Genomic DNA, 17801 nt, shown 5'->3' on the forward strand with positions numbered 1-17801 from the left:
TACCAAGGAGACTCAGTGTCAGTGTCAAACTACTGGAAACTTTGGGTACCATCAGAATTGACACAGTCTGTATTGTATAATGCACGCGCGTCTCCTCATAGTGCTCATGGCGGCATCGGAAAAACATTGGAAAAGCTTCGTCGAAATCTTTTTTGGCCAAAAATGAAATAAGACGTCAAAGAATTTATTGCAAGATGTGAAGTTTGCAAACATGTGAAAGCCCCAAAAATAACTCTCAAGCCTCCAATGGGAAATGTCGTAGTCTCTGAGCGACCATTCCAACGGCTTTATATGGATTTCATAGGACCTTACCCTCGATCAAAGCAGGGAAATATAGTTTAATTTTTTGAAGCCGTTGAGGAAATTCACTGCAGACCTTATTATAGAATTCTTAAAAACTAATATATTCCATGTATTCTGTATACCTGAAGTTATAGTAACTGATAACGGAAGCCAGTTCAAGTCGAATATATTTCAGACAATCATGCAGAAGTATTTTTTTTTTTTTTTATACCCGATACTCAAAATGAGTATTGGGGTATATTAGATTTGTGGTAAAAGTGGATGTGTGTAACGTCCAGAAGGAATCGTTTCCGACCCCATAAAGTATATATATTCTTGATCAGCATCAATAGCCGAGTCGATTGAGCCCTGTCTGTCTGTCCGTCTGTCCGTCCGTCCGTCCGTCCGTCCGTCCCCTTCAGCGCCTAGTGCTCAAAGACTATAAGATCTAGAGCAACGATGTTTTGGATCCAGACTTCTGTGATATGTCACTGCTACAAAACTATTTCAAAACTTCGCCCCGCCCACTTCCGCCCCCACAAAAGACGAAAATCTGTGGCATCCACATTTTTAAAAACACGATAAAACCAAAAACGCAGAATCGTAGAGGATGACTATATCTTCTAGAGTGCAAAATCTGAACCAGATCGTATAATTATTATAGCCAGAATCAAGAAAACAATTTCATTCTTTCTCGCTCTGTCTCTCTCTAACACACAGGTTTCATGGTCGGTTTTGTCAATTGCAAAATATGAGTTCAAGGATCTCAGAACCTATAAGAGCCAGAGCAACCAAATTTGGTATCCACACTCCTGTGATATCCGACCTTGACCGTTTCCTGTCCAAATTTCGAAACACCCCCTCCGCCCCCGCAAAGGACGAAAATCTGGGGCATCCACAAATCTCAGAGACTATTAAGGCTACAGTAATCAAATTTGGTATCCGCACTTCTGTTAGATCTCACTATAAAACGTATATCTCAGAATTTCGCCCCACCCTTTTCCGCCCCCACAAAGGACGAAAATCTGTTGCATCCACAATATTGCACATTCGAGAAAACTAAAAACGCAGAATCATAGATAATGACCATATCTATCAGATTGCTGAATCTGGATCAGATCAGATCATTTTTATAGCCAAAGCAGCGCCCGACGTCACGCTCAGACTGATTTTCTGTCTCTCTCGCACGCACTCCTTGTCGTGTCGTTTAATATTAGCGGCGTCTGCCGGAGGAGAGCCATACTGACTTAGTATCGGGTATAACTGTAGAGTTGCGGTCTCCGCAGCAACTCACAACGTTCCCCCTCGTTTTGTATTTCCATTTAATTGCTCGTATTTACAACTTATTTTATACTTAAAGCAAACTATTGTAACAGATAACGGAGCAGGAGGCTAGGATCTGAAACGGTAGACGAGCAGATGGAGGGTATGATCGAGATGCATGCACGCGTTGCTGCCGGTCTCATGGTTAGTCGGGTAGAGTGGGGGTGGGGTAGGGAGAGATCGCGTCACGAGCTCGAGCATTAGGAGCAAAGACAATAAAAATAAGTTTCGCGTGCGGTTCAAGGTTCAGACGGAAGAAATTTACAGAGAAATGACAGTGTAGGGAGATGAGTCAGCGGAACGAATTCGAGCGGGAGTTGCTTGCGGTGTCATTGCAACTCGGTATGCCCACCCTTCCTTGATCGCACCAGTCCAAATAGGCTGAGTAATGGGTAACGATCCCTAAAATAAACGCTCTACTTCTGCTAGGTTACGTCATCTCGGCGCCACATGATCCTTAATAACGGCAACAATTAACGGGACTTCATTACAAACAGTTTATTCATTAAACTTTCCTACAAGCTCTCATGGCTTCTAAGAGGGTAGATATATACATAGGTATAAAGGCTATTAAAGTAATAAGGAGAATATGTTCAAATAAGCTGCAATTAAGATTAATTATATATATAAAACAGTGCCAGTCTAGACTCCGTCAAGTAAAGACGCGCCAGCAGCTAAGCAACAGCAAACGCAAATCTAACAACAAAATCCACGCAGAAAAACATTCAAGTGCACAAAGCAAATTCCAAAAAAGCCAATAACAAACACACCAAGTGAACAGTTACAAATCCAAGTGAAGCGGGCAGCAGCCCAAGCTCGAGCGCAATGTCGCGACCACCAGACCCAAAATTGCTCACACAGTGGGACAAAACAGCATTCTTAGAACCAAAATACATATCAATAAACAGAAAAGATAACAAATCTTTCGAAAACACCTCCCCTTTTATAATAAAAAAAGTCATAGACTACCAGTGTTGCGGTGAAGTAGACTCGGTTAAAAAAATCAGAGACGGATCACTTCTAGTCAAAACAAAAGGAACAGCCCAGGCTACTAGACTTATGAAAATCACCAAATTCCACGACTTCGAAGTAATAGCAACCGAACACAAAACACTAAACTTCTCCAAAGGGGTAATCTACTCCAACGACTTGCGGAACATTGATATAGACGAAATCAAAAAAGAACTCAAACCTCAAAAAGTCATTGACGCAACCAAAATACTTAAACAGAAAGACAACGTACTCCATGAAACCGGACTCATCATCGTCACATTCGACACACCAACTCTACCTCAACATTTAATGATCGGTTACGAACGAGTGAACGTACGTCCTCAAACACCTCGCCCCCTTAAATGCCACAACTGCCAAAAATACGGCCACCCTTCTAAATACTGCAGATCCCCAAAGATCTGTACTAACTGCTCAGAAGTGCACCCCGCTGACGATGAACTATGCTCTAAGCCAAAGTTTTGCAGTAACTGCAAATTCAACACCGACATTCAGAATAGCCACAGCCCCATAGACAAAAATTGCCCAGAGTTCCTCAAACAAAAAGAAATCACAATAATCAAAACAATCGAAAAAGTAGATTTCACTACCGCAAAGAAAATTGACCATCAACGGAACCCCCATCAATCCACACCATACGCTGAAGTAGCCCGCTATCAACAACCAAAACCTCATCTCACTGAAACATCTACCTCATCATCGCCCACCTATAACCAATCACACCAAATAAGACCAATCAAAGACTACGGGGACATCACCCCAAACACACATCCAATCAACCCTAAGCCAACTTCATCCCAACTACACCCCCCCAGTCAACAACAAGCAATGGATATGGACACCGAAACTACGGAAACCGCTAAAAATACAAAAAACTCGAAAACTATCCAAGATTCTGACCGTAAACTCAGAAGCCAGACTAAGGAAAAAGACAAACTTAACCTGGTTACCAAACACCTCAAAGCCAAAGATAAAACTGAAAAAAATAAGACCCCAAACGCAAACCTAGCCCTTTTATCTAATAATGCACTAGCAAACAAAATTTACAGCGAAGACGATCTTTAAATATAAACCCAAACTAGTAATTATCACTAAGCCCTATCACTAAGAAAACAAAACACTACTCCCACTAACTTATAATGCTCAAAATAATCCAATGGAACATCCACGGATACAGGAAACCCACATAACGAACCCCATCTCACTCCCAATCCCAATTAACTTTAGCCTATACTGCTACAACAACCCCACAAATGCTTTCGGTGGCACAGCTCTCCTCATTCACAACTCCATCTCCCATACCCAAATCCAACTCAACGCAGACTTTGACGCAGTAGGCGTCACCATAAGGTCCAAATCAAATCTCAATATCATATCCGCCTACATCTCCCCTAACAAATCCTTCAACACCCGTAACCTCCAAAACGTCCTAACCCCGGCAAACGACCACACCATTGTCCTAGGAGACTTCAACAGCTGGCACCCTTACTGGGGCTCACCTAAGGCCAACTGCAGAGGGAAAACAATAGCCTCATTCCTAGACCGCTCGAACTTCATCCTACTAAATGACAACACTCCGACCCACTTCTCAACACACAACACATTTACCCACATCGATCTCTCACTTGCAACATCCAGAATTGCTCCAGAGATCCTCTGGCAAGTGATAGATGACCTTTACGGTTCTGACCACTTTCCCATCTTACTTACACTATTCAACACTCCCTCTCCCTATCCCCCTCCCCCTTAACCCCTAAACCTACTTTCAATCTCAAAAACGCAGACTGGGATCTCTTCAGGAAACATACAGCCCGCTTCATCTCCACAACCCAATCAAATAACAATGTCAATAGAGAAGCCGCCCTAATAAAAAAAATACTTATCCAAAGTGCCCACCTTTCTATCCCACAAAACACCACCTTCTCTCTCACCCGCACTGTTCCCTGGTGGAACAAACAACTTTCACTCCTCAAAAGAGACAAAGTCGTAAAATGGAACTACCTCAAGCACAACATAAGCAACCATAACATCATAGAATACAAAAAATCAAAAGCGTGTTTTAAAAGAGCAATTAGAGAAGCCAAACGAAAATCGATCCTTGAGTTCACAACCCATATACACCCAAACTCAGATCCAACCACAACATGGTCCAACATCAGACGTCTCTGCGGTCTTTACTCCACTAAAAATATCCATGCCATTCATAACCCGTACACCCAATCACAAACAACCTGTCAATCCGAAATAGCCAACTCCTTTGCCCAGACATGGTCAGAAGAAGCAGACGACATTAACTTCTCCCCAACATTCCTGTCCAACAAACTCCTCATTAATACCCCTTCTAACTATAACCCAACACCATCAGCCCTAGAAATCGAGAAAGACATAACATTAATCGAATACACATCAGCACTGTCCTCCTTGAAAGGCAACACTCCTGGTCTTGACCGAATTTCTTACTCTATGCTAAAGAACTCACCCTACCCCCTCAAAACCAGAATCCTAACCCTCTACAACAAGATACTCGACTCCTCCATCCCACAATCCCTTAAACTCAGCCTAGTCCTTCCCATCTTAAAACCACAAAAGCCCCAAACCGATATCAAATCTTACAGACCCATCTCTCTAAACTCATGCCTAGCCAAAACTCTGGACAAGATTGTCGCAAAAAGGTTGTGGTGGTTTGTTTTAAATAACAACCTGATCCACAACAACCAACTAGGGTTCAAAAGAGGCAAATCTGTACTAGACAGTCTACTTTATGTCGACCACCTAGCTACCAGAGCTATCGCCCTGAAAAAACACCTCACAGTCATCTCGCTGGACTTCACCAAAGCCTTCGACAGAATTGGTATTCACACCGTAATAAACCAACTAAAAAAATGGAAAGTAGGGCCACGAATACTTAATTATGTTAAGAACTTTATGTCCAACAGGAAAATCCTCGTCAAAACCGGCAGAAGCTTATCAAATATCTTCCCTCTAAATAATGGCATTCCCCAAGGCTCCCCAATCTCCGTTATCCTTTTCCTCATAGCTTACAACTCACTCACCGATATCATCTCCCTCCACAAACAAATCAAATTTTGCGCGTACGCCGACGACTTCCACCTACTCATCAATCACAACAAACAAAAAAGTCCCACAACTAACATCCAAACAATATTTAACCAAATAGACGACTGGTGCAATCACTCAGGCTCAATCCTCTCTAAAGAAAAATCCCAACTCCTTCATATATGCCGCAAACACAACTGCAAACCCAAGATACTCACCGGTGGCACAACCATCCAAACTACCGACACACTCAGAATCCTTGGGCTCACAATCAACACCAAATACAATTGGATCTCTCACATCAACAAACTCAAAGTTGACCTTGCTAAGCCACTAGGCATCATCAAACACCTCTCTTCATTTAAATATAACTGCCACACTTCATCATTAGTGCAAATCATAAAATCCATAATCATTTCCAAAATAGATTTCTGCCTTCCCATATATGGATTTGCTCCCAAATCCCAACTTAACCGCATAAAAACCACCCTAAATACAGCAATAAGAGCCGCCCTTGGAGCATTCCGTACCACCCCCATAAATAATATGCTAGCTGAAACCAACATCTTCACCATTGAAAGCAAACGAGACTACCTTACCGGGAAAATCTCCAAAAACCTCATCCACGGAAAATCCACCCCCCTAAATACCCTTTCCAAAAGCCATAAAAGAAAACACCGACTGCTCAGCACGGTAGACAGAGCCATACAAGTGTCCCAAAAACACCTCATCCCTTTTTCCCCAATCAGAACCTCCACATCCAAAAAATTCAACATCCTTAACATCCACAAATCAACAAACATCAACCTCTCCAATCACAACAAAAACACTACCCCTACAATAGTCTTCCACCAACTTTTCCACTCTATCAAATCAGCTCTCCCCAAACACAACTTCCTTTACACAGACGGCTCCAAAGCCGGGGGCATTACCAGCTACTGTATTACAAACGAGTCAGCAGTAATAAAAACTGGATTGCTGCCAACATACTCATCTGTACTCTCCAGCGAAATCATTGCAATACACGAAGCCATCTTATTTACTCGATATAAACGTGGAAAATATGCTATCTGCACCGACTCCCTCTCCTCTATCACCTCAATCAGGAACCCCAACAATCACTCCTACTACGCCTCCTCGATCAGAAACCTATTATCCACCCACTTCCCTAAGATCCTAATAATCTGGATACCCAGTCACATTGGCATAAAAGGCAACGAATTCGCCGACTCTACAGCCAGGATGAACGCCAAATTTCCCCTTATTTACACCCCAAACCACAACTCTACCGATATTGCACACTTCCTAAAAAAAATCCTCCAATCCAAGCAAACTGACCTCCTCACAAACACCTCTACATGGTACCAACAAATTAGCAACCTCGCTACCAACAACACCCCCAAAAACAATATCCTTTGTTAGGTATTATATTAATATCTATATACGGTCACACCATCCAAGGGATATAGAATAAAAGAGAATCTTGAAGACAACGCGTGCTTAAGTCTGAGTGTCAATACACTACATAATTGGCGACGAGGATAAAATAAAACGTATTAATATACATACACATGTTAAAAGTGCATATAATATATGAATAGCAACATGACGAAAAATGAAGCACCAACATTCTATCAAATGGCAACAATTGCTGAGTTTTCGCCACACCAAGAAACGTTCTGCATTTGGAAGGAAAAATTCGACATACATTTGTGCGAATTGAATGTGAAAGAGGAAAACACAAAAAAGGCAGTTTTGTTGAAGTCGATCGGTACAGCGGCTTACACTGTACTACATAGTTTGTGCAATCTGGTATCACCCGTATCAAAAGCATACAAAGAATTATGTGAAATTTTAAAAACACACTACACACCACCTACACTCATATTCAGAGAAAGAAAAAAATTTCACATGTCCACAAAAAGTGAAGATGAGACTGTAGCGGAGTGGTATGCTCGAGTTAAACAATTGGCATTGGAATGCAAATTTGGCTCAAATCTGGAAGCGTTTGTATTAAACCAATTTGTGATGAGCCTTCCCAACCCTATATATGAAAGAATATGTGAAGAAGACGAAAATCTAACTCTGGCTGATGCACTCAAGAAGGCGATGATCATGGAGACGAAGATCAGCACAAGGAAGACAGAACACAACGTCAACTACATGCATCAAAAGAACGGGACTAGTCAATGGCAGAGGCAAAGAGGCGAGAACAGAGATCAAGCAAAGAGCAACGGCAGAAGTCATTTCAAGGGCAACCGAAACGTGAGTTACAGAGGCGGCAGAAGCGACGGTGACGGCGACGGCGAAAACGACTGCGACGCTGGCAGAGAAAAGAAGCAGCAGCCATGCACACACTGTGGCTGGCGAAATCATAACTCAAACAATTGCAAGTATAAGGCATGCAAATGTCACAGCTGTGGAAAAATAGGTCACTTGGCGAGCATTTGTAAAAATAAATCAAAAAAATCCGTAAATTATGTATCTCAAACAAAACATGACACCTATTCTGATAATAATTTTGATAATGATAATTATAACTTTTCTATCTATAGCGTTGATACAACCTCAACTAGTGGAGTATATTATTTACCTGTAAAAATTGATGGAAACATAACGAAAATTGCTTGCGACACTGGTGCACCGTGCACATTGGTTCCAAAAACATTTTACGAAAGCTTAAATACCAGCAGACCACTTAGAAAATGTCTAGTTCCATATGTAGATTACAATGGAGATTCAATCAAAGTTATTGGTGAGTACGATGCAACGATCGAATATCGAGGTCTAAAAAAACAAATTGTTGTTGTTGTAACCAATGCAGTGAGTCCACCTTTGCTAGGTAGAACATTTTTGAGAGCTTTTAATTTTGAGTTAATGCAGGTGAACAATGTGTACGTAAATGAACCAAATTCTGTAATTACAGAACAGATTAAATCGGAGTTTGCTGAAGTTTTTGAGCCTCGTTTAGGTTCATATACTACGAATACGATATCGTTACTATTAAAAGAAGATGCAAAACCAATATTTTTCAAGCCTAGGTCAGTACCATTAGCATGGAAAGAAAAGATTGAAGTGCAGTTACGAAAATTCATAGATGATGGAATTTTAGAGCAAGTTGTTAGTTCTGAATGGGCAACACCTTTGGTACCGATTTTAAAACCAAACGGTGACATACGAATTTGTGGTGACTATAAGGTTACATTAAACCGGTCTTTAGTCGACGTAAAGTATCCACTACCTCGAATAGACGACATTTTTGCAGCGCTTGAAGGGGGTACACTGTATTCAAAACTTGACCTGTCAAATGCTTACAATCAGCTAAATTTAGATGAGCAATCTCAAAATTTGTGTACTTGGAGCACACATATTGGACTATTGAAAGTTAAACGCTTACCATTTGGTATAAAAACTGCAGCAGCTATTTTTCAAAAAACAATGGAAGGGTTGTTTCAGGGTATGCGAGGAGTTGTGGTTTATCAAGATGACATAACAGTTACAGGACGAGATCTTCAAGAACATATTTCAAACCTAAAAGCTGTACTTAGAAAACTGAAATCAGTTGGACTTAAATTAAATGACAAGAAATGTGAGTTCTTTAAATCCAAAATTTGTTACCTAGGATTTTCAATTGACAGGATAGGACTGAGCAAAAACAATGATAGAGTTGCGAGTGTATTGTTTGCACCGGCTCCGGAAAACGTATCACAGCTTAGAGCTTTCATAGGCATGGTAAATTATTATTCAAAGTTTATCAATAATTTCGCTCAGATAATGAGTCCTTTATATGCATTATTAAAGAAAAATACAAAATTTAATTGGACACGCGAATGTCAGAGTGCATATGAAGAGGTAAAGAAAGAAGTAACTTCTGAACAAGTTTTAGTTCACTACAACCCAGATCAACCGTTAGTATTAACGACTGATGCTAGCAGTCATGCAGTTTCAGGTGTTTTATCACATAAATGCAATGAAGATATCAAACCAATAGCATTTGTATCAAGAGCATTATCCAAAAGCGAGCATAATTACAGTACAATCGAGAAAGAGGCCCTGGCTATAGTGTTCTGTGTGAGTAAATTAAGACAGTATCTTTTAGGAAACAAGTTCATCCTTCGAACAGATCACAAACCATTACTAAGCATATTTGGAGACCTGAAAGGACTTCCATTGATGGCCTCTGCACGAATGCAAAGATGGGCACTGACTTTGTCAGGTTTTCAATATACAGTTGAACACATAAAGGGGACCTTAAATATAGCAGATGGACTCTCAAGAATGCCTCAATGGGAAACGGCTGTACCAAACGAAGACTATAATTACATACATTTTATACAGTCCGAAAAGGTGTTCAAAATTAGCTTCAAAGAAATAGCTCGTGAAACACGACGTGACCCAATATTATCAAAAGTTTGTGAGGCAATTAACACTGGTTCGAAGACAAGATTAAAAGGCAGCGAGTTTTCTGCCTACATCTCTAAAACAAATGAACTTTCAGTGGAATATGATTGTATCTTATGGGGACACAGAGTAGTAATTCCAACCAAACTGAGACAAGCTATTTTAGCAGAATTTCATGCATCGCATTTGGGAATAGTAAAAACCAAAATGTTAGCACGTTCTTATGTGTGGTGGCCTTGCATGGATTCTGAAATTGAGAAATTAATTCGAGATTGTATTCCTTGTCAGGAACTACAATCAAGTCCAGAAAAGAGTCTGTTAATACCGTGGAAATCCACAGGAAAGGCTTGGAGTCGAGTACACATAGACTTTGCAGGACCAATTAGAGGTTTTCATTTATTGGTTATTATAGATTCTTATACAAAATGGGGAGAAGTATTCAAAACGAAGGAAATAACTTCATTGTTTACTATCAACAAGCTTAGAGAAGTATTTTGTCGATATGGTTTACCAGACGTGTTAGTTAGTGACAATGGACGACAGTTTACTTCTGATGATTTTAAAACGTTTATGAAAAACAATGGTGTTAATCACATTTTTACTGCTCCAGGACATCCAGCGACTAATGGTCAAGCAGAAAATTTTGTAAAGACTGTTAAGAAATCACTATATGCAAACATAAAGGCTAATGAAAGACAAGATTTTAATACAATTTTAAATAGATTTTTGATCGATTACCGAAATACGATTCATTGTACTACGGGCGAATCTCCTGCTAAATTATTTTTTGGTCGTACACTAAAAACAAGATTTTCGTTGTTAAAACCACCTACGGTCGAAAGCATAATAAATAAAAAACAGACTGAGTGTGTTGTAAATCACAAAGGTAGACGAAGCACAGAATTTTTAAAGGGTCAAAAAGTTATGGTTAGGGACTACAAAAATCCTAACAAAGCAAGCTGGACTCAGGCAACTGTAAAACAACAACTGGGCCCGCGTTCGTATTGTTGTATTTTGGCGAACAATAACAGAGAAATAAAACGTCACCTGGATCAAATTAGAAACCAAAGCACTAACAATCATACATCGCCTAATGCGAAAACACCTGATGTCGAAAGCAATTGTTCAGTAGATGACAATTCCAAAACCAACAATGAACAAATAGTTTCTCAACCAACACCCACCAGGAGAGAGTTGAGACCACGTGAGGCAGGGAAGGTAGTAAAGCGTATTTAACAATAAAATAATATAAAGAAAGGAATTATGAAATCAAATTATGTACAAATTAAACACTGAAACAAATACTAAACAGATTAAGAAGAAAGAAAAATACGAAGTCACATAAATTTTATATACGCTAATTAGATTAAGTACACAAATCAAATTGTTATAAGAAAATAGATTTGTAAATGACATGTATATTAAACATCTAAGGAGAGGCGTGTTAGGTATTATATTAATATCTATATACGGTCACACCATCCAAGGGATATAGAATAAAAGAGAATCTTGAAGACAACGCGTGCTTAAGTCTGAGTGTCAATACACTACATCCTTAATAGAAGGCACCAGGTCATATTTAATAGACTGAGACTGGGCCACACCAAGCTGACCAACGCCCACTACATTGACAAAACATTGCCCAACACATGTCCATTGTGCCACAACGCGAACATAGACTTACGACACACACTATACACCTGTCCCTCACTCTTACCACAAAGGTCCCTATCATTCAATAACAACGACCCCATGCAACTTATCGCAAACCCCACCAACTCAAATTCCAAAATTATCCTCAAATTCCTACAAACCGCAAATATCCTCCACAATATATAACCGAACATACTGTAAATAAATACTCATCCCAACATCTTTGTATATATGTATAAAATCTGACCCAATTACCCTAGAGCTTAAGGCCTCAGTAGCTATAGCTCCAACTTCTGTTAATATTTAGTTTTAACTAGCTATTAGCATTATTTAATAATAATATTATATATATAAAAATATCATGATGAAAGATCTTATTAGACTAGGGTCAACTAATTATAACGAGTATATTCAGGAATAATGGTAATTACTTTACACAAATAGAAATATATTCGAATAGTTTTCAGTTTAAATGCAAAAACAAGGGACGGATGGATGCATCTTTAAAGTGCACAGCAATTGCTTGTGGGGTAATCCCAATCATAAGTTCGGTTGTCGATAGATTCGGAATTGCAGAAAGTTACATTGCTTGCGAAAGAGCAGAACAAAACAAACACGTGAACAATTGGATTGGTCGGCGTTACAGTACGGCTGGGAAGATTACGGTCGAGGCATGGAATCTTTAAGGTTGCTTCGACTTGCGTACAATTTTGAATTCACATATAGCAGACGTTCACAGGTTATCACTCACATTACGATCAAATCCAACGATGAAAGCGCTTCCATGTGGTCGATGAGGGTGGCTGAAAACTTGTAAATATCAGTGTGTCAGAGTAGATAGGCGATATGCGCGAGTATTAGTTTTAGTTCCTTTCCTTCTAGTTGCACATTTCTTTATGATAAACCAAACAAACCGAATCACACGAATTTAACTTTTAATGTTAATCCTAGTGTTAATCCTAGGTCAGTACAATAGTGGGGTTCCAAAGTATTATTCTAATATGAAGAAATGCATGGGCATAGCCATCATGATCGAGACACCGAATGACTTCATCAGCAACGCAAACAGTATTTCGGCACCGGTAAATGTCTTCTCCTTTAGCGTTACTGTTCGTATGCGGGCGGCGTAAGCGACGTAGCAATGACGAAAGTCACTGAAGAGGGAATAGTCAATTTCACACATATGTACATATGTATGTCACTGCACGCGTAGATAAAAGCCCATCGACCGTTTTTCACTGGGGTAGGCCGAGCAAGGCTTGTATGTGTGTGGACCCACGCCGGTACACGCTGCGGTAAATACAGTGATGCTCACATGTATGCAGACGCCACGCCGAAAGAAGATTTGGGGTCGAAGACGGCTAACCCATACTGTAGTCGATCGGGACGCTGGGTATTTATATGTGTGGTAAGGTGACGAGACTGTAGTGAGTACGGCTTACGGCACTATGACCGGCGTTTCGTACGGTATTACGTACGGCCAAACCTATGGTTAGGTTTTTAAGAAAAAAAAACGAACTTTAATTTTCTGTTGGCCGGCAGTTGGGGTACAATTTTCACTCACCCGATGGGTTCGGCCTTCGCTTAATAAACGTAGGAATGGTCGGCTGATCTTTTGACTAGATCTGAGCCACGAGGGACACGCGGTAATTACGGTCGAGGTTAGAATTTTTCCTTTCACTGCACTACTTGAGTATTTTCCTCAGACGTCCGTCTGGGATCGCGAGTAAAATTGGAAAGAGCATGCCCAAGCCACTCTCCTTCCGCTTGAGCCCTTGGTTCTCTCATTCCCCTTTTCTCACCACACCTTGACAGTAACCGCTGTTAACTTATGTCATTTTTTCTTGCGCGTAACTGCGCAAAAGGTGCAAGGTGCATGTCTAAGGGAAGGGGAAACCGTGGGACGGTTATCCGATATTTTGGTTGGACAGGCGCCACTACACTATATTAAAGGTTAGGCTATCCAAGCCCAACATGTGTGGTACGGCCGTGAAGCAATGCTTCACACATGTGCAGGCTTCGCTTAGACTAACTGGACTCTTGTCTGGTGCTCAACAGCGCGCAGTTCCTTCATAATGGTCGCCGCGAAGTAGCTCGTCGCCTCCCGGGGACAGGAGCATGCACGGCACCAAGCTCTGCTTGACTACAGCTCCACCCAGCGCTTCTTCTAGCCGCTGGCGCTGCGCTGCGAACCTGCCACACGAAAATATCGCATGCTCGGCATCCTCCTCCACGTAGTGCCCGCACCAAGAGCATTCTGCGGAGTCCGCGTGCCCGAAGCGATGACGGTAGCTTCGGAAGCAGCCGTGACCACTGAGGAGCTGAGTCAGGTAAAAGTTGACCTGCCCGTGTTTCCTGTTTACCCACGCGTCGATGGACGGGATAAGCTGGTGGGTCCAACGCCCCTTAGTGGTCGTGTCCCAGCGCTGTTGCCACCTTCTGAGGCTCTCCTGTTTGCACGCCATGCGTACCTGCCTTTTCGCAGCCACGTCCATTCCTCTGCCATGTGTTTCCTGGTAGTAGGTGGACCGTTCCTCCGCCAGGAATTCCAGGGTGCTATGCCCGCGATCACGTGTGCTGCCTCGTCCGAGACCGTTCGGAAGTCCCTGGTCCGAATCGAAGAGAGGCGGTGCGTGGCTGCCAGACCCCGTGCGTAGCTCGCTGTTTGAAGGGTCTTTGCCCAGATTGGCGCCGCATATAGCATCACCGATCTCGTGACACTCGTTAGCAGTTGTCGCGGCCATTGCTTTGGTCCTCGGGTGTTCAGCATTAGCCTCGAGAGCGCACCGTTGGTGGTCGCCGCCTTCGTGCCCATGTAGGCCAAGTGCTCCCGAAAGCAGAGACGTGTGTCCACCAGGACACCAAGGTATTTGATAGCGCACTTAGACGAAACCAGGCCACTGAGATGTTGGCCGTCTCGACTTTCTTCCGGCTGGATACCAGCACTGCCTCTGTTTTGTGGGGTGCGAGTTCGAGCCCGACCAGGTCCAGCCACTGTTGAATGCGCGCTATCGTCTGGTTGCAGGTCGTTTCCACGACGGACAGGTCTTTTGCCACCACTAGGACAGCCACATCGTCTGCAAAACCCACCATGTGTACTCCGTGGGGGAGGCTGAGTCGCAAGATGCCGTCGTACATTGCGTTCCACAGAGTGGGGCCAAGCACTGAACCCTGCGGGACGCCTGCCGATACCTCGTATTCCTCCGTGCCAGCCTGCGTGTCGTACAAAAGCAGCCTTCTCTCAAAGTAGCTTTGTACCATCCGCTGCAGGTACCTGGGTGTGTCGAAACTCTCCAGCGCCCTTAGGATGCAGCTCCACCTCGCCGTGTTGAACGCGTTCTTAATGTCTAGAGTGACTACTAGGCAATACTCTTTCCCGCCGCCTTTCCACCGAGTGCCGGCAATTGCACCGGAGGCAATGTCCACCACCTTACGAACGGCGTCTATCGTGGATCGGGCCTTGCAAAAGCCGTATTGGTGCGGTGAGAGGTCGCCAGCCTCCGCGATGGAGCGTTCCAGCCGCGCGCAAACCACCTTCTCAAGCAGTTTACCCGCGGTGTCGATCAGGCAGATGGGCCTATACGACGACGCTGTCCCCGGCGGCTTACCTGGCTTGGGAATAAGCACTAGCTTCTGTATTTTCCACCTCACAGGGAACACTCCTTCACGAAGGCACTGATTGAGCAGCTTCGCAAAGATGTCCGGACGCGTGGAGAGGGCGAGCAAGAGGGCTCTGTTCGGGATAGAGTCCGGCCCAGGAGCCTTGTTCGGGCTGATGCTCCTGGCTGCGCGCTCGACTTCCTCGAGTGACACCTGCTCGATGTGTGCCTGACTGGGCGGTTGCAGTGTGAGGCAACGGACATCCCCGATGTGGTCAGCCCTGTACGGAAAAAGTTCCTCCACGATGGATCTTGTCGTGTCGGGGTCCGATGGGGGTGCCTGCCTCTTGGCGCAAAGTTTGTTCGTCACCAACTTGTCCGCCCTTCCCCATGGGTCCTGCTCCGCAGAGTCGCATAACTTGAGGAAGCACTGGCGCTTGCTATCCCTAATGGCCGCCTTGAGGGCCCTTCTGCAGTCCCTAAACGTGGATTGCCATTGCGGAAAGGCAGTGCTTCCGCGCGAGCGCTGGTAGCGGCGTCGAGCTTGGTTGCATTCCCGGCGTAGCGCGGCAATGTCCTCGTTCCACCAGAACACAGGATGGTGGTGGCGACCGTAGTGCTTCCTCTGCGCCATGGTGGCAGTGCATGCAGCCTCCAGATGCTCCATGACATGGTTGGCCATGCATTCGGCATTTCCATTCGCCGTGAGGTTGAACATAAGCTCCATGAACAGGGCCGTATTGAGCGTTTCGGCGCGATAGCATCTCCATCTGGGCGCAGCTGTCTCTACGCTAGACGTCTGTTGGCCTATGTCCCATATAATTGCCCTGTGGTCACTCCCTGTGTAGATGCTGCTGATGCTCCAGCCCGATGAATTAAAAAGTGAGCTGCTGACAAATGTAAGGTCGATAACAGATCCTATTCCTGCTCTGGAGAAGGTATGCTGGTTTCCCTCGTTGAGGAGCGCGATGTCCAGGGGCGCAATGATCACCAGCAGAGCTCTACCTCTCGCATTCGTCGCCACGCTTCCCCACTCCTCAGCCCACGCGTTGAAGTCCCCTCCAATGGCTACTGGGTGACGTCCTCTAGCATCAGCCGCTAGGTTTTCTAGAGTACCTGCGAACTCGGAGAGCGTCAGGCTTGGGGCGAGGTAGACGCTGTATATCCACACACCTCCGACCTTGGCGCGCACAAACCCAGCCGCAGCGCTTGAGAGGGAAAGCTGCAATGGCGTGGCCCCGCATAGCCATATCGCGGCCTTTTTGGTGGCATCCAAGATGAACCCAGGGGACTCCCTAGTTTGATATGGCTCGCTGAGGATGGCGAGGTCAATTGCCAATTCTCTTATGGATTGGCTCAGCAGGTCTTGAGCCGCAGCGCAGTGGTTGAGGTTGAGCTGCATAACCTTCATTATTGGGCCGGCAACCTGGGCACGCTCCTGGCTGCTGGACACCTCCTGCTACCCGCATAATGGTTCGTCTCATTGCTGTTGTTAGCGGTGCAGATGAAACACCGCGGATCGCCTTGACAGGTTGCCGCCTTGTGCCCGTTCACGCCGCATCTGAGGCAGCATCCGGTGCGATCCACCGCGCTCTTGCACCTGATTGCTAGATGCCCAAACTCCATCGTCTTTGAGCTGTCCGCTCCCGGATCCTACAGCTTGTCCATCCGACTTTAAGTTTCCCCACCATGAGCAGGGCTCTTGCCTGCACGGGCGGCAGGCACACAACTGCCAGTTGCGTACCAGCGAACGATGGCCTCAGGGTTTTAATGGCGCTGGTGTCCACGCTGGGGGCGTCTATCGATGCAGCTACCGCTGCTGCGATGTCCTCCTTCTCGACCAGGCTGTCGAGATCCCTGACCTCCACGCAGAGTTCTTCTGACACCGCCCAGATGCCCGTCTGCAGTCCCAGTGCCGCGCTGATATCCTCCTTGAGCTTAGCTGTGTTGCTTTTGCTCGCGCCGTTGAGCTCGAGCAGCAGCTCGCCCTTTGCCGTCCTCCGGATTCTGTTAACATTATCCCCTACCTCCTGGAGCTTGCCATCCTGGCGCCTGGTGACCATACGGAGGATGTCGCTATAGCTAAGCTCGCCCTGGGGTTGAATGATTATCGCGTCTGGCCTTGGCTCGCGCTCACGGGGCTCCCTTTTTTTCCTTACCCTAGGGCCCACCTGCTGCCACTTGAGCTGTTTCTTAGCGGCTGGGGTGGCACCATGGTCCACTGTACCCGAGGGGGTTAATTCATCCTGGGACTGCGCCGGCGGTTTTAGCTGGGTCGACGCTTGCTGAAGCTTTGTGCCTCTCTGCCTCTTTGTGGGCTCAGCAGCCATTTGAGGCGACTCGCGCAGCCTCTTTGAGCCTGTGTGCGGCGGCTTCGCAGCTGTTTGGGTACCAGTAGTGGCGGTATCAATTGTCCTGGTGTGCAGCTTCTCGAAATTGTTGACCACCAGGGCCTGAAGGGTTACCACTCTCAGA

General features: G+C 44.5%; 1 protein-coding gene across 1 annotated transcript; it reads left to right on the forward strand.

The window, feature by feature from the left end:
• Positions 1-5903: 5903 nt before the first annotated feature.
• On the forward strand, positions 5904-12063 carry LOC117187974. Its single transcript, XM_033391026.1, has 2 exons — positions 5904-7083; positions 11626-12063. Exons 1-2 carry the CDS (start codon positions 6220-6222, stop codon positions 11911-11913), a joined length of 1152 nt encoding a protein of 383 aa, XP_033246917.1. The 5' UTR covers positions 5904-6219; the 3' UTR covers positions 11914-12063.
• Positions 12064-17801: the final 5738 nt, after the last annotated feature.

Source organism: Drosophila miranda, chromosome XL (genome assembly GCF_003369915.1).
Source record: "Drosophila miranda strain MSH22 chromosome XL, D.miranda_PacBio2.1, whole genome shotgun sequence".
Lineage (NCBI taxonomy): Eukaryota > Metazoa > Arthropoda > Insecta > Diptera > Drosophilidae > Drosophila > Drosophila miranda.